At 42.1% G+C, this 18554-nt stretch overlaps 1 protein-coding gene across 2 annotated transcripts in view; it reads right to left on the bottom strand.

Annotated features, from left to right (window-relative positions):
* MDGA1 (MAM domain containing glycosylphosphatidylinositol anchor 1) overlaps positions 1-18554 on the bottom strand; it is a 318790-nt gene that overhangs the window by 202335 nt on the left and 97901 nt on the right. For both annotated transcript variants that reach the window (XM_087717920.1, XM_087717918.1), the window contains exon 2: positions 6317-6456. In XM_087717920.1, the coding sequence (XP_087574046.1) occupies positions 6317-6456 (140 nt within the window). The remainder of the gene's footprint in view (positions 1-6316; positions 6457-18554) is intronic.

Here is an 18554-nt window from a genome sequence, read left to right as displayed (position 1 = left end):
AATGAACAAATCTGGCTTTTCAGTCTGGCTGTTAAGAGCGTGGCACGACAAAACCGCGCTAGTCAAAATCGCGGTGATAAAATCGCGGTGCTAAAGCCGCGACGTCATCACCGTGCGTCATCACCGCCGCGACAACAGCGCGGCAACAGAAGGGCGCTTTAAAACGGCACTGCGGCAGAAAGCCGACTTCAATTAAGGTAAGGGTTAGGATTAGGTTTAGGGGTTTGTTTTAGGGTTAGGTTTAGGGGTTAGGTTTAGGTTTAGGGTTAGGGTTAGGGTTAGGGTTAGGGTTAGGGTTAGGGTTAGGGTTAGGGTTAGGTTTAGGGTTAGGTTTAGCGTTAGGTTTAGCGTTAGGTTTAGCATTAAGTTTAGGGTTAGGTTTAGGTTTAGGGTTAGGGTTAGGGTTAGGTTTAGGGTACTGAGTGCTTGGGAATGCGCGATTTTGCCCTCCGCGATTATGTCATCGCGGTAGGGTCGTGTTTTTCCTTAGCGCTTAGAACGGCGCGAATTAGTCTTCGCGTGTATGTCTCCGTGGATAAGGGCTTCACGGATTTGTGGTGGAACCGTTAAGAGAGATGACAGAATGAGTATGAGAATGAGTATGTTGGCTTGCCTTTTAACCCTCCTAAAAGGGCCCCACAAAATGATCCCAACACTATTTGGGGAATTGGAAAGGGCTTCTGGAGAACCTCATACATTAAAACCAATTATTACATGAACATTCCAGAAGCATCTAGTGGCCTCAGTGTGAAACCATAACATCTAAACCAGATCTTGGGCTGATCCAGCAGTGCTTTCCTTATGAGCTACAGCTTGCCTAATGCTTCCATTATCTTTGTCTTTACTAAAAATCACAAACGGAACATGACAAGATTGGAGAACAAGCCCTTGTCTGTTTCACAGTATTGTCGAGAATCAGTTACTCCACCCTGTGATTGCCAATGTTCATAACAATACTGGTTTATGGTGAAGACATGGCCTAAGATTCTGCCTTTCAGCCACATTATGCTTCCTTGTTAATACATGGCTGTTACTTTTCAGAGAATAGGATTTAGGTTGACAGGGTGCAGTTCTCTAAATTTCCTGACAGGAAATTCTCTATATCTCAAGTGGGCTCTACGAGAAATTGAATCTGGAATCTTCTGTAGGCAAAAATTCTACTCAGCAGAAAAATCAGATTTCTCATATGGCAAGCATGTACATCCCTACTTAAGGGCAATTTTAGTCAGAGGCTCCATAGTCTGGCTTCTTGCCTTACAACTTTTCCTGACAAGTGGAGTCAAATATAGACTATTCATACTGTATATCTCCAATTGGTTGCCAGAATCAGTGAAGTTTCAAATCCCATGATTTCATCAGGAAGTAGTTCTTCGGTGCCCCCATCCTCACATCCAGTTCCTCTATCATTAACTTATCCACACACACCCTTTTTTAGTAAGGTAAGGATTTTGCTATTCTAGTAAAATTAATTCCTAAAATATCAACTACACTTTTTTTAAAGAGAACAGAAAAATCAATAGCAAAAGGATCCTTTAAATTGAAATTGGCCTCCTTAACAATTGCGTTAGCTTTAATTTATAATTATTTATCAGGGATATTGACTTAAGATAGGATGTGAGCTGCTGCTGATTAGATTGCTAAGGGCTCAGGCGCTTACATCTGGCATGCAGAGAAAGCATCAAGTTCTTCCACTGATATTTCTAAGCATGAAAAGGAAAGCTTCCAGTATGAAGTCTTAGTCATTATAGATGAAAACAGAGGCTAGACCTAGCTCTGTGAATACTGAAAGCAGCATCCTATATTCCACCCACATGGTTCAATACAATCATAACCATGTCTCTAGCCCTGATAATCAAGTTAGCTTTTTCCCCAGACATGGGTACTGTCAGTCTGAACCAAATCAGCTTTCAAGTGACAAACCTATCCTTGCCACGATATGATCCCAACAGGCTTTGATTTCCTCTTGACTACCTTCCCCTGTTTGATGTGTGAAATGGACCAGAAACAGCAGGAGGATGGAATACAATCAACATTTTTAAATGGAATTCATGTACTATATTTTGGAGGGTTCAGAGCAGGGGTGGGATTCAGCTGATTTGGACCAGTTCGGGTGAACCGGTAGCTCTGATGATCAGTTGGGGAGCGAACCGATTCACTCTGATGATCAGGTGGGTCTGCCTGCCCGCCCCTGTGCTTTACCTACCTATATCCTCTCAGCTGATTTGCGTGGCAGAGTGGATTGCCACACCTCAGTTGTGTTACTCCCCAGAAGTAATGTGGAAGGTAAGTTTTGTAAAAACTGTGCACATGCACGGAGCACGTACACAAAGCACGCGATCATCAAACCGGTTGTTACACTGGCAGGATCCCACCACAGGTTAAGAGTGAGTGGATATAAAAAGTGAGTTAGTGAGAGAGAAGTAGATGTGGGTATGGGGAGAATTTTCACTTCAGACTGGAAGTACTTTTCACACGTTCCTCTGTGTGATGAAAGGCACAGTTACTCCCATTTTGGAGATGCTTAAACAAATTCATACCAAACCCATGAGGCTATAAAACTACAAAGCTGAAAAGCAACAATATTAGCACTTTCATATGCTTTTGGTAAACTTCTCCTTGCACACAGGCCTGACATGTTATCATGATATGACATGATAGCAGTATTCCAGTATTTGAGAAGCTGCCACAATGACGAAGGGGTCAATTTATTTTCCAAAGCACCAGAGGGTAGGACTGGAAACAGTGGATGGAAACTAATCCATCCACTAATCAAGGAGAGAAGCTTTGGAATTAAGGAGAAACTTCCTAACAGTGAGGGCAATTAACCAGTGGAACAGCTTGCCTTCAGAAATTGAGGATGCTTCATCACTGGAGGTTTTTAAGACAAGACAGGACAGCCACTTGTCTGAAATGGTATAGGGCAGGAGTGTAAAACTGAAGGCCTGTGGGCCGAATCCGGCCCATGGGGTGCTTAGATCTGGCCCACGGAGCTTCCTTGGAAACAGCAGAGGACCAGTCTGTGGTGCCTATGTCATGAAAACAAGCTTGTGAGGCCACACGCGGCTCTCCTGGGCACCATTTTCAGCTGCAACAGCCTTCTGCAGTGAAAACAGAATGCAAGGAGAGTGGTCAAAAGGCTGTTTCAGCTTCAACAGCCTTCTGCAACACTCTGCCAGTGAAAATGGTGGTGAGGAGGGCTACAAAAGGCTGTCACAGCTGAAAATAGATCCCAGGAGGGCCGCGTGCAGCCTCATAAGCTCTGTTTTCACTGGCAGAAGCCTGCAGGAGACCATCACAGCTGAAAACAGAGCCTGTGAAGACCATCTGCAGCCCTCACAATCTCCTTTTTTGTTGGCAGAGTGCTAGCAAAACAAACTACTAGCAAAAGTGGCATTTGATCACACAAGTGATGTTGAACTGGCCACACCCATCACATCCATCAAATACAATCCTGATGCATCCCTCACTGAAATCAAGTTTGACACCCCTGGTATAGGGTCTGTGACTGCTTCAACACTGGAAATCTTTAAGATGTTGGATAGCCATTTGTCTGAAACGGTGTAAGGTTTCCTGCCTAGGCAGGGGGTTGGACTAGAAGACCTCCAAGGTCTCTTCCAACTCTGCTATTGTATTGTCCCTTGCAATTCTATTCTGATTGATAGTCTATATGTGAGGTGGCTTGGATTTCAGGCTTGGGGTGATCAGGTTCAGCAGCCCCCCCCCCTTGCTTCACCTGTAAAGTTAATGGCAGCCCATGAGGAATTTGTTTAGCCTTTGTCCTCTCATTAGAAGCCTGGAGCTTCTTAAAGAGCGTTCTGTTTGCACGGCTGGTTCTGCTGGTTCTTTAATCTTTCCTCTGCTTTTTTCATTTCAGCTTCATTTATTTAGTTTGACCATATTTTGGAACTTTAATGACTAACTGAGGGAAGAGTTGGGAAGGGATTAAGCAAAGGTTAAAAGACAAAGCTTTGATTTGGAGAAGCAGGGGAGAGGGAACAAAGAAACGATACAAGAGGAGGATGAGAAGAGAGACGGTAAGAATTACTGCCCATTCCCAGTGGGTCCCTGTGTGTGTTACTCATCACTCAATTTTTTTAGCCAAATGTGTTTTTTTAATACAAACTTTAAAGCAAATTTCAAAACTCTGTCCCTTCCTGACTAATGCTAAGCAAAGACAAGAAAACTAGTTTGAGAGAAAATCAAAATAAAAGGAGGGAGCCCTAGAAATCAAGAAATATGGATTTATATTCATGCTGTAAATTCAGATGCCATGGATATAACAGCCATGACATGAGTGAATAGAAATTCTTTATCTGTATGCTAAGTCTTCCTTCTGCATCATGTATATTATGAACAAAAAGAACTGAATCTTCTATTTCTCTCTATTTTGAAATAATAATAGAAATATATTTCCAAGCTCTTTTCCTAGCTGGCCCTAGCTATGTAACCTTGTCCTCTAAGCAGGAAGTGCCATTCTGAAAGTACTATAAAAGGCTAGATCAAGACATTATAATGTTAGAAGAATGCACGCCATAGAGAAACCATTCAAAACTGAAATTACAGTTTTATATCCATTGCATTTTTGTATCCATTGTATTTTTGTGCAAGATGCTAGCTCAGCTGATCATGCGGTTTGTAATTCGGTCTTCTACACCAGAGTCAGGTTTTTTTTCTTGTCATTTGAAAAAGGTGGCCTCATTTTACTTAATGATAGCCCAAGTTCATGCTGTAAAAATATTTTGAAAGAGATACTTTGGATATCGAAAGCACTTTTGAGGGAATTGTTAAAGGAGGTGCAATTTTCTCCAGGCTTGTATTATTGCTTTGGAAGGTGCTCCTAAAAGTCACCACATGCACATACAGGCACAATTGCTTCACATTTCCCTCAATAATTCTCCATATTTTCCTCCCAGTGAAGCAACGTGGCTTGACATACACACTTTGCGTGCAAAGACAGCCAGGGGAAGCTTCTGAAGCAGAGACACAAACCTGGGGGAAAAAACGCAGCTGCTTTAATGATTTAAAAATAGATGTTTAAGACATGCTCCTGCATGTTTCAAATTGTCTTTTTTCAAAGGGGGTTAAAGGTAAAAGTTCCCTCGCACATATGTGCTAGTCGTTCCCGACTCTGGGGGGGCGGTACTCATCTCCGCTTCAAAGCCGAAGAGCCAGCACTGTCCAAAGTCATCTCCATGGTCATGTGGCCGGCATGACTAAACACGGAAGCTGGGACAAGTAACGGGAGCTCACTCCATTACACAGTGCTAGGGATTTGAACTGCCGAACTGACGACCTTTCTGAGCGACAAGCTGAGCGACTTAGCCACTGAGCCACCGTGGCCTATCAAAGGAGGTTATGGACCTTTGATTAGTGGAAAGATGGGAAATCTTTCAGTCTTCAGTCTGTGTTAATACCTGTGTAGTAGTTACTCTGGAAAATTAGAGCTCTGAGAAGCTGCTAATTAATATGCCTGAAGAAGCCCCTGCAAAGTATTTGATGTTTATACAAAATGCATACCTTCTAAATGTTTCTCCTTAGTAGAAGTTGTAGGAAAAGACAACCAACTCATATTATCCACAATATACCTATTCCTTCTATTTTGTGAACGAAAAAAACCATAAGGATCTTGCAACATTATGGTGAATCTGATAATGTCTTTTATTTCATTAGACTTGGACATTTCTGAATGCCACATATGCAGTGGATATTCTGCCTGGCCAATTCAGTCTTGTAGGGTAGGTGTCCTGTGAGTTTCTTTTAATATACAAAGTCATAAATTGGATCCTCAGAAGAATGTCTTCTCTGCAGTAGTATCTGCACTCTAGAATGAGATTTTCCCGAGATTCAGATGGGGAGATTTCCCCGAGATTCACTTTGCTGTTGTTCAAAAGAATTGTAAAGGACCTGCAGGGTAAACCAACTCTACGAGATTGAATTAGCCAGGAATCTGCATATTGTGGATTGTATGAATTGGTTTCCTGGTTCTACAACCTCTACAATTCCTTGCCATTGGTTATGCCAGCTAGGGAAATGGGAAATGGTGAAACACTCAGGGCTTCCTCACTCCTCCTCCATGAGGGGGAGTGAGATCCCTTGTTTATTGCACTTGCTATCTTTTCCCCCTTATTTTAAATGTTTTACCGTAATATCTTTGTTTGATTATTGATAGCTTCCCAGAGTTGCTCAAAGTCAACCAGAATAAAACTTTAAAAAAATGATGAAAAAGAAGGAAAAAGAATCTCTATATTGATATAGCAGTGAATACCTCAGAATACCAGATCAAACAATATTTTGATAATAAGAAGAGAAAGCTTACCTGTGGCCGTGGGTGCCCTGTAACTAAACACTGCAGAACAAGGATGTCACCTTCCCGAATAGTGTACACTCGTTCACTGATGTTATCTTCCTTTACAACACATGCCTGCCCAGCATGAATGATCTGTGCCTGGGCAGGAGCTATGAAGAAAAACAGAAAATTTTAGAAGCAAATATCTAAGGAGTTCATGTCTATCCATTGCATCCTTGTCATATTCCAGTTGTTCTTGCAGCACCTGACTGCAGATCTCAAAGCTACTCCAAAGTAAATCCCACTGTGCTCAATGAAACTTGCCCTTAGGAAACCACAACAGGAAGGCAGCTTCAATTACGACTAAGGTCTTTAGATCGTGTATCATAAAGGCTATGCCATTATCCAGAAAAAGAACAATGGTTAGAACTACTGTGTACGTTTGAAGCAGTGCAAATGAAATGATCGCATGGTTACATTTTTATTCATTAAAACACACATAACATCAAAATATCAATTTCTTCTGCATTCCAAGCCATTAATTTCCCAATATGGAGGTTACAGTGCAGTTCTGAATTTGTATAATTTGGGTCAGATTATTGTTTTCAGGAGATTGATTTCGACTAGGAAATGCTCAAAGAGAAGAGAGAGTCTTATGCAACTATTATCAATTTCTTGGCCATAGGGCAAAAAACAGAAAAAGCATGGAAACAAAAAGGAATCCCAAAGGTGCTTTTTCAAAAGGCAACTGGGACTTTCTTTATTTTTCCTTGAAGACATTTTGCTTCTCATCAGGGGTGAAATCCACTTACCTATGCTACCAGTTCAGTAGCAATATAAATGCGCGCACATTGTGACAGGTGAAATCCAAAATGTTGGAATAGCTCTGAATTGGTAGAGCAAATCTATTTTCTATCTACATCTCATTCCAAATGGCCACTGGTACTGTTTGGTTTCTTAATCTAGCATTTTAGTAACAAATGAATTCAGGACTAGAACAAATAACTTAGGAGAGTCATATTCTAAATAAGAAAATAAAGCAAACACAGTCCCAAACATCTAAACTGTTCGGGAATTATCAAGAAGCTTAAATTTGTTAAATAAGGTCACATTGATGTTAATACTATACAATGAGCTCAGATATTTAGATCATTTTAGATAATTGCAGTCTGGTTAGTGGAGCAGATCGCTTATTAACTAGATCAGAAGCTGTGTGAATAATATCAGAGCATCAGAATGATCAGAAGGCAGCTCCCTTGTTACTTTGCCTATGTGTTGGCCTAACCCTTTTTTTGTTTATTTTGAGGTGCACCACTGGGCCTTTCCACGTTCTTCAGCTCCCAAAGCCATGGATCAAATAGCTGGGTGACAAACTACCGCCTCCTGAGCATTACAAGTAGTCCTCGACTTACAACAGTTCATTTAGTGACCATTCAAAGTTACAACGGCACTGAAAAAAGTGGCATGACCATTTTTCACATTTACAACTGTTGCAGCATCTCCACAGTTACGTAAATAAAATTCGGATGCTTGGCAACTGACTCATATTTATGACAGTAGTGTCCCGGGCACATGTGATCGCTTTTTGTGTCCTTCCGACAAGCAAAGTCAATGGGAAGGCCAAATTCACTTAACAACTATGTTACTAACTGCAGAGATTCACTTAACCACTGTAGCAAGGAAGATAGTAAAATGAGGCAAAATTCACTTAACAAATATTTTGCTTAGCAACATTGGGCTCAATTGTGGTCATAAGTCGAGGACTATCTGTAATTCATTCAGTCGACTTATATCCCACATTTGCATTCACAGAATGGTTAAAGGTAAAGGTTCCCTTCACACATATGTGCTAGTCGTTCCCGATTTTATGGGGCAGTGCTCACCTCCGTTTCAAAGCCAAAGAACCAGCGCTATCCAAAGATGTCTCTGTGGTCATGTGGCTGACATGACTAAATGCCGAAGGTGCACAGAACACTGTTACCTTCCCACCAAAGATGGTTCCTATTTTTCTACTTGCATTTTTATATGCTTTCGAACTGCTAGGTTGGCAGAAGCTGGGACAAGTAATGGGAACTCACTCTGTTACGCAGCACTAGGGATTCGAACCACCAAACTGCCCATCTTTCTAATCAACCAGCTCAGAGTCTTAGCCACTGAGCCACTGTGTCCCTCACAGAATGGTTACAATACCTAATAATGTACGTGTGAGACAGACTGTGTGTATGACTTCAAATTCAAAGAAAAAAAATCTTTGGGGTGTTCAAAAAGGCACTTTGGGATACTCAAGGGTACAAACTTAACATCTTTCCAAACTCCTCAAAGCAACTGAATTTTCTCTGGGATTATGAGAAGCATGTGTAATACACACAGTCACATATAACTCTCTTTTTACTGTTCATGTCCACTTTTCTCTTGATTACAAGCTGTTTCTCCATAAAGGCAGTTTATATGAATACATTGATGAGTTCACTGGAAAATATAAGACAAAGCAGTGCCATACACCACTTTTTCAATGTAGCCCTAGCTCCATATTTACATAGTGAATACAATTTGGGTTGAAGATCAGGTAAAGGAAACTGAAAAATTTGAGTCACAGTAGACTAGCTTTATATATAAATCACATAAGGTAGTTCTCAACTTATGACCACAATTGAGTCCAACGTTTCTGTTGTTAAGTAAAACACTCATTGAGTTTTGCCCTATTTTACAACTTTTCTTGCCACAGTGTCAAGTGAATCACTGCAGTTGTTAAGTTAGTAACATGGTTGCTCATGAATCTGGCTTCCCCATTGACTCTCCTAGTCAGAAGATCACAGAAGGTGATCACGTGATTCCCCCAGGACACTGCAACCATTATAAATATGAGTCGGTTCCCAAGTACCTGAATTTTGATCACGTGACCATGGGGATGCTGCAACAATCATAAGTGTAAAAAATGGCTACGAGTCACTTTTTCAATCCCGTTGTAACTTTGAAGGGTCACTAAATGAACTGTTGTAAGTCGAGGACTACCTGTCATCATAGGACCATGATGATTGCTCAGAGATACCATAGTGTTGTTTATTCTTATCTTTGCTCACTGTTCCCATGATTCTCTTACATCTCGATTAATAGCTTCAAAGTGGAAGAAGGCCCTGAGTTATGCCAGTTTTGCTTTTCTGCCTGGATGTTACTTCCTTTCTCCCTGGAGCCCCAGAGGGATGCTGTAGGGAAGAGTTTAAAATCAGAAGGCGGCAGGCAAAAGGGGATGCCTGTCTGTCCCCCACCCTTGCTTTTTTCTACGCATGGCTTCCTTCCTCGTGAAGGTTTTTATCTCTCAACTCCTATAGTAGATTTGTAGGGAAGAGTAGACCAGTGTGGCTCAGCGGCCCCTTACGCTCTGCAGACACTAATCAGGATAAAGAGAAAAACTGCTTCAGGAAATTTTGGGATGTTAAATTCCTGCGTCATATCACATTCTTCTCTTCCCCCTCTTTTGTCTGTCCTTTTGATTAAGTTATATCCATCCATTTTTGCTTTCATCCCACCAAGATTCAGCAATGACCACTATATCATATTTGATTTCCTGCGCTGTGACTTCTAATTCTTCCTGTGTCTACCTGATATTCTGGATCTGTATAAAGATCCTGGAATTCTTGGGTCAGGTGCCTTGGATTATTCTTGTCATTATTTATGGTGTATCCTTCATAATCCTCCTAGTCTTGTCCTGGCACTTGTCATCACACTACTTTCTTGGTGCTCTTTCTCCTCTTCCACATGTTTGCAAGGTGCCTTCCAAACATATGTAGCCCATCTCATACCAAAAATCTTCACCTTAGAAAAAACAACCCGCTAGTGACAAATTCTGCCAACTCACACCAACCAAGCAAAAACCACATGGATTTTAGGGGGGGGGGGAACCACCCTATTTAATGCTACTCTGAGCTAAAAGCACAATCTTGAAAATAGTAAGTTCCCAAGCAGATACATTAGTTATAGCAGAATCTTTTTGAAATATTTATTTCCCATAGTTTCCCATCTTGGTTATATTACCACTCCTCATCTAAGCTGCACTCTTCTCCATTTTTCCCCACAATCTCTCCCAAATCCACACAAATCCATCTGCACAGTTCACTTCTAGCACTACTTCTCTTCCTGGGCTATACCCCTCAACAAGAAATACACTGCCTGTGGCCCCCACCTCTTTCACCCTCCTCCCCAGCTGTTTCAGTATGTTCAGAACTACATCTGGGCATGTTATTTGTCTGTATTTGTTTGTTTAAACCATTTATATTGCTGTATATAAAGATTGTCTATCTTTCAGCCAACTCATTTCACCCACATGGATAAATAGAAAGGCATACTGAGTGTGTCAAAGAGTTTCTAGTCATCACTAGAATTGCTTTCCCTCTTTGGGCAAAGGCCACAACCCTTCCCTTTGCACAATCCAAATCGCCTTCCTTAAGTCTTGCAGCAACTGCTCATCATACATCTTTTATGGCGTTCCTTTAAAAAAAGGCCACATCTTTTATGGCGTTCCTTTAAAAAAAATACTTAATAGATTCTTCATAGACAGACAGCTGAAAATACTCCCAATTTTTGTTCAGATGACAGAGTGATGATACATTAACCATTATTTAACTTGTTTTAAGAGGTAGTAATGTAACAAAAGGGCATTAACAGTTCTTTTGCTTCCTCCTCTCTCCCTTTTCCCCTCTTTCAACTGACTGGTAATTTATTGCTGTCTATTTCCACAAGCAATATCCAAATAATTATGGATTAATAGATTCTTAGAATGCCTTCACAACAAATGCACAGGAGTTCATCTCAGACCCTCCTTGCCTTCAACATCTGCAGACCTCCTGCTGTTTTGCTCATAAGAACCTCAGCTGTCATTAACAAATAAATATACCCAAGGCACAGCACAAAGCTCAGTAGGCAGAACTGAGCAGATGGGAAGACTGCCCTTCCCAGGTGGACAAGGGATTAATGTTTATTAAGCATGCCGGTATTAGGAGGATAAAACATTTATATAAACCTAAAAAGGGGATTTAGAGCTTGTGCAAGAAAGATTGCAAGAAAAAAGAAACAAGGACACAGGATAATAAACACCTTTGCCACAATATCCAAGCTTTACCCTCAGTTTCATGATTGTATTACTAAATAGTTGTCTGTGAGCACACTGTTGAAGCATATATAAGCTCACTATCACCAGTGGGGAAAGCATATCATGCAACACATAATTTAACTGATGAAATTAACTACAACAGAACCAGAGGTGGGTTGCTGCCAGTTCAGCCTGGTTCGGCCGAACCAATAGTGGAAGTCAGACCTGGGTGGCATTATCAGCAGCGACCCAGGCTTGCCACACCCCCGAACTGGTTCCTTTGTTGCCACTGGGCCACCACCATTTTGGATTTTAGTGACTGTGTGTGCATTGTTCGCTGTAAATTGTTCTACTCATGTTTGAAGAACAATTTATATTGAACAACACATGCATTTATTTATTTATTTATTTATTTATTTATTTATTTATTTATTTATTTATTTATTTATTTATTTATTTATTTATTTATTTATTTATTTATTTATTTATTTATTTATTTATTTATTTATTTATTTATTTATTTATTTATTTATTTATTTATTTATTTATTTATTTATTTATTTATTTATTTATTTATTTATTTATTTATTTATTTATTTATTTATTTATTTATTTATTTATTTATTGGTCTTGTATGCCGCCCACTCCCGAAGGACTCCGGGCGGCTTACAATAAACAGAAGAAGGGGATAAATAGACAGACAGACAAACAACAGTTTAAAATACGCAACATTCATAGTTACAGTGGGGCTGGCTATTTCAACAGCCCCCCAGCCTGCCGGAGCAGCCAGATCTTAGTGGCTTTGTGGAAGGCCGGGAGAGTAGTAAGGGTCCGGATCTCCACGGGGAGCTCGTTCCAGAGGGCCGGAGCTGCAACAGAGAAGGCTCTCCCCCGGGAAGTCGCCAGCCAGCATTGGCAGGCAGATGGAATCCGGAGGAGGCCTAGTCTGTGCGATCTGATCGGTCTATGGGAGGTAATTGGCAGGAGGCGGTCTCTCAGGTACCCAGGTCCGATGCCATGTAGGGCTTTATAAGTAACGACTAGCACCTTGAAGCGAGTCCGGAGACTAATGGGTAGCCAGTGCAGCTCGCATGTGGTGCATGGGTTGTGAACTGGTAGTAAAACTGGCAACAACTCACCTCTGAACAGAACATATTGATAGTCACTAATTTGGCTAGCTTTAAGAAGAGTTTGGATAAAATCAGGGAGGACAGGGCAGGTCTGAACAAAGGCTATCTATGTCCCATAGATGCAACCATGACCTGGATGACTGAGAATCTCCATAGACAAGGACCATCAATCTTGGAGGCCCAGTGTTTTATTAAGGCTGGGGGTGGGTGTCATGCTGACAAGGGGGTCAGAGAGGGGTATGTCTCTATCTCGTATTCTGAAGCACCCCAGGGGCATCTATTTGAGCACTAGATGAAACAAAATGCTGGAGTAAGGTGGGTTGTGTCTGAGTCAACAAGATTACTGTTATGGTCTTTTACACTTTTCAGACAAGAATGTTCAAACAATTTATGTGGATGGCTATTTATGTGGATGGCTATTTATGTGGATGGCTATTTATGTGGATGGCTATTTATGTGGATGGCTATTTATGTGGAATGATTTATGATATGAATCTGGTACGTTTCAATATTTATTAAATGTTAAGGTAGGAATGGATTCTACCATGCTAAGCCCTATTTTATGAATACTTCACAACCTACTCACAAGTGAATGTCACCAAGTAAACTCTAGTTTAGGTGATCCATACTTGCAAATTATTTGATCTTATCTTTTTCCATTTTGAGATGTGTGCTTGATTTGGTCAAATGAATCCATCTGTATCCAGATTGGTATAATATGAATGAAAAATGTAATATTGCTAGTGTCCCTGGAATAGTGATTTTTTACATCTCTTAGTTGCTAGTTAATTTAACAATTGTTGGAAAAAGCATTTGCCTGCTAAACTTGTCACAACTGCTGCTTTCATTGGGATTCATGCACAGAAGGAATAATGTTTCCATAGCCAGCCAATTTTTCTCTTGATTCATTCAGCCCTAATTTTGAAAATAAATTCCTTGCCTGTATCTTCATGCTAATCCAATTTGTGGAACTGTGCCATCTAGAAGTATCCCGAGATGATTTTTTCCCCATCTTTAAGATAAGTTATTTTGGGGTAGCCTGTAGACTTTCCTGACTCTCAAAATTCATGGCAACAAAATGTTAATATATATTGCTAGTCCATACGCTAAATAAATAAATAAATTTTCCTCAGGTAAATAGTATTTTCAATCGTTTCATTATTATTGTTGTTTACATACCAGTGGATAAGGACTAGTCTATGAATAGGGTCACCTGGATTCTAGTCTACCCTCAGCTCTGGATGTTCCCTCAGTGACTAGATTAGTCCCTTTTTCTGGGCCTAACCTCTCTCTCTGGCTGTGGTGGCGGTGGTGAAAAGTTGTTGTTGTTGTTGTTGTTGTTGTTGTTGTTGTTGTTGTTAAGTTTATTTATAGGCCGCCCTTTTCCCTGAGGGGACTCAGGGCGGCTTACAACTTGTGGGGAAGGGAATACAGACAGTGACATATAAAAACAATACATAATTAAAAATAGAAACAACATTCATCATTCAGGTGGGGACGAATTACAATCTTTAACCCCAGGCCTGACGGGATAGCCAGATCTTGAGGGCTGTGCGGAAGGTCTGGAGGGTGGTGAGGGTACGAATCTCCACGGGGAGATCGTTCCAAAGGGTCGGAGCTACTACTGAAAAGGCTCTCCTCCGCGTGGTTGCCAGTCGACACTGACTGGCGGATGGAACTCGGAGGAGGCCTAATCTGTGTGATCTGATAGGTCGCGAGGAGGTAATTGGCAGGAGGCGGTCTCTCAAGTATCCAGATCCACTACCATGAAGGGCTTTATAGGTGGTAAGTAGCACCTTGAAGCGCACCCGGAGACCAACAGGTAGCCAGCGCAGCTCGCGGAGGATAGGTGTTATGTGGGCAAACCGAGGTGCACCCACAATCGCTCGCACGGCCGCATTCTGGACTAACTGAAGTCGCCGGATGCTCTTCAAGGGCAGCCCCATGTAGAGCACGTTGCAGTATTCCAGCCTAGAGGTCACAAGGGCACGAGTGACTGTTGTGAGAGCCTCCCGGTTCAGGAAGGGTCGCAACTGGCGCACCAGGCGAACCTGGGCAAATGCCCCCCTGGTCACAGCCGACAGATGGTGGTCAAAGGTCAGCTGTGGGTCCAGGAGGACTCAAAATAGGTTTGTATTTCACTTAGATATAGATTAAAGTGACCAGATTTTAAAATTGGTTAAGCGGGACACCATTGACGGGTGTATGTGTATGTGTTCTTGATTAAAAAATTTGCTGCCTGGCGCTGTGGCTGAGGTAAAGTCACCAAAGCTCCCACTGGCGCTCCCGCCTATGGCAGCGGCAGTGCTGCCTCCCCCTCCGCTCAGAGCACCTGAGCTGGGCACCGTGTTACTCCTGCCGCCGCTGCCTCCTCCTCCTCCTCCTCCTCCTCCGTGCTTTTGAGAAGCCATGGGGCCTTTTGTTTCCTGCTCCCGCCCCCTCCGCCGCCTTCCTACTCGCTCCCGCGGCCTCATGGCTCCTCAAAAGCACGCAGGAGGAGGAGGGGGCAGGGCTAACATGGTGCCCAGCTCAGGTGCTCTGAGCGGAGGGGGAGGTGCTGCTGCCACGGGCGGGGGTGCCGGCTGGAGATTGGCTTCACCTCAGCCACAGCACTGGGTGGCAAAACTTTTAATCACCCCCCCCCCATTCCATTCCCAGGCAGAAGAAAGAGACTCTGGGGAGGAGAGCTTGGCCAGTCATTGGAAGGCATTTGAGAAGGAGAAAAGCAGGCAAGGAAACTTCTCAAGAAGTTCCAGAAGCAGCTGCTTCTCCTCTGGGCTGGAGGGAGGGGAGGAGAAGGAAGGAAGGAAGGAAGGAAGGATGGATGGATGGAAGGAAGGAAGGAAGGAAGGAAAGACGGGAGGGAAGGAAAGAGGGGAGGGAGGCGAAAGGGAGGAAGGGGAAAGGGAGGAAGGGAAAAGAAGGTAGGGAGGGAGGAAGAACCTGGCTTTCCCGAGAATGGTCTGCTCTGGGTTGGAGAGGGTGAACCAAGAAGTTTAGATGGGACTTTGCTGGCAGTTGCAAAGCAGCCTTCCCCCGATTGCCTTCCCCCAACACCCCCCAACACTTTCAAAAGCCACCCCCATCGCCAGCCTCTCCCAACCGGATCCCCGCCTGCCTCCCCTCGGCTCACCCAGACCAGGTTGCTGATGGTGGCTTGCACGGCATGGCTGCAGGGAGAGTGGTGCCCGAGAGAAGCGGGCAAAAAAAAAAAAAACTTCCGATGGCTGAGCCTCTTGGCCTGGGACTGAGCCTCCTCCTCGCCACCGCCGCTGAAAAGCCCCCCACCCACCCAAGGCCGCCAGATGGCTGTCACAAAAACATCACGCATCGGCGCGTGCACGCACAGGAGGGGAGGGAGCCTCGCCCCTCATTGGGTGCTGCGAGCGAGCTGAGAGAAGGGAGGGAAACCACTGCCCTCTGAAGGCCACATCGGGAGTGACACTTCAGAGAAATAAAAACTTTTTTTTTAATGGCGTCCTTTTTAAAATTGATGGTTCGGCGTCTTTTCTTTCTTTTGGAAAATTGGGACTTTTTGAACATGCCATGGGACACAGGACAAATTATTAAAAATCGTGACTGTCCCACCAAAAGCGGGACGTCTGGTCACCTTAATGTAGATATATAGAAATACTAACACCCCCCCAGTCACTGAAAGCTGGTTGCTGTTACTCCACCGACCTCTGACTTACTGACTATATTAGCAGAAAGCCTTTGGGCTAACTCCCTTTCCTTCATGTTTAATCAGTGAGTGAATTTCAATAAGTGAATTTCCTGAATTCGGGTTTTGCCTAAAAATCTAAGCCTCACTACTTATCCTATTTTTTCCTCAGACTTTTTATGACATGCCTCCAATCCTCTCAGTCTTATTTCACCAAATCTCCTTAGCCTCCTAGAAGAAGTTAAGCTCTTGTTAAGTTGCTCTAATGTCTCTGGGAGCAATTTGATGCTGAGAGCTCAACTTTTTTTCTCCTTGTGAAAACAAGAGCCTGCTGCTCAAGTTAACTTCTAGCTGCTCACTGATCTTGCTTAGTTTGTTTTGTTACTCCTATTGCTGTGCCTCCTATTCAAATCTGTGTTTCAATTGTGTCCGTTTGTTCATTAAGGGAAATGGGAGAGATCTGAGAAAATCCCCTTTCTTCCTTTTGCAACTCCCCTGTACCACCTACTATGTTATTCCAAAGAGCCTTGCTAATCCTTTGGAGCTGGCTATAGGGCAGCACAGAGAGAAGAGGAAATTAGCTCTCCTGCTCTGGAGAATCTCCTCCAGATCAAAGCACTTTCTGTCACCAGAGGGCACACAACTGAGTCCAATCCCTTGATGCTTTGTTTCTCCTCTGATGTATAGTCAGAGTAACTCAGTTTCTCAAACAGAACAATCCTATTATTACTATTACAACTGTAGTATTTATACAGCACCTAAAGGTTTCTAAGCACGATATGGCTATTTAAAGAAGAAGAGCATATCTATGTAGCTGTACATTGCCTACTATGTACGTTGGAAAAAAATCCTAAAATTACACATGAGGACATAACATAACAAGAGTCATATATGTCCTTAAAATACCACAAAAAAGGGAAAACAATAGTTTTTTTTTTAAATGCAGCAGTAACAGCTAAGATCTCTACAAACCCTATTAACAATTATTTCAATTATAATGTATCCTGACAACTCTGCACATTACCCAAGCTAAATAAAAATGCAAGACACAGCTAAACACAATAATCACATAGAGATTGATCTAATTGTGTAAACACACTCAGTCAAATTATTCATATTTAATATAACAGTTTGTATACAAAGCATTATTTTCATGAAGTTACATCCACACAGAGAGCAAGCAAATCCCTCTTATTTCTTAATTTTTGCTTTGGGACATGAGTTCAGGCAAACCCTTATGTCCAGAAGAGAGTTTCCTGATGGTATCTAAACCCTGGACATATTTACAAGCATCTACTGTTATATTTATAGATGTCTATATTACTCTTAATCCTGGAGAAGTCTATGTGATTGCTAGGAGTCATAACCAACTTGATGGCTGCATATAATGAATCTGCACTGCTCTTACCTGGCTTCTCTCCTGGTTTGCGGAATAATTAATTATATTTTATTTCTTTATTGCATCAGGGCTAAAGTGGGCCAGATGACATTACTAGATATTTCTGGTCCCCAAGGTCATCAACCATCTGATAGAAAATTATAATGCCCTGATTGGACAATATAATCCTGATTGGACAAAGGCTGAGAATGGTGGTGGTTTAGGATTTAAAACGTTATAATTAGGACTATTTGTTAAATCCAAAAATGATTTTTCAGCCAGTGCAAGTGGAACAAAAGAGAGAAAGAATACATGAAACTCCTGTGTGTGGTTTGGTGGTGTAGTTAGAAGAAGGAATCAAAGTATAGATTAGGGCATGGCTAGTCTAGTGAAGAGAAGGGCCAGGGATGACCTGATAGCAATATTTGAGGGGCTGTCAAGAGAGGGGGGGAAACAACCTATTTTCCAAAGCATCTGAAGACCAGACAAGGAACAATGGATGGAAATTGATCAAGGAGAGATTCAACTAGAAATAAGGATACATTTTCTGACAGTGAAAACAATCAACCAGTGGAGCATCTTGCCTTCAGAAGTTGTGGGTGCTTCATCACTGAAAGCTTTTAAGAAGAGACTGGATAACCACTTGTCAGAAATAGTATAGGGTCTCCTGCTTGAGCAGGAGATTGGACTAGGTGACCTACAAGATCCCTTCCAACTCTGTTATTCTGTATGTATGCAGGTAGTTTTTTACCTGAACAGAAAACAAGAGGACAGAATAGAAAAGGCCACCTTCTATTGGTGGTGTCTTCACAAAAAATGAAGACAAATGAAACAGACTCTTGTGGCCTGCACTGCTTTAAAATGTCCCTTCATGAAAATATATAGTTCCAAGATTGGAATAAGTGGCTACACTTTATCTAATGAAACAGGATAGAGATTGATCAGACCACATGAAGAAGCTGATAGACAAAGCCACCCTATAAGGAACACAAACAAACAAAGAAAAAGGAATT

Source organism: Thamnophis sirtalis, unplaced genomic scaffold, assembly GCF_051295495.1.
Source record: "Thamnophis sirtalis isolate CommonGarterSnake01/CBP01778 unplaced genomic scaffold, rThaSir2_p1.2 scaffold_6, whole genome shotgun sequence".
Lineage (NCBI taxonomy): Eukaryota > Metazoa > Chordata > Lepidosauria > Squamata > Natricidae > Thamnophis > Thamnophis sirtalis.
The sequence above is the reverse complement of the archived record's forward strand: the minus strand, read 5'-3'. Positions and strand labels throughout refer to the sequence as shown.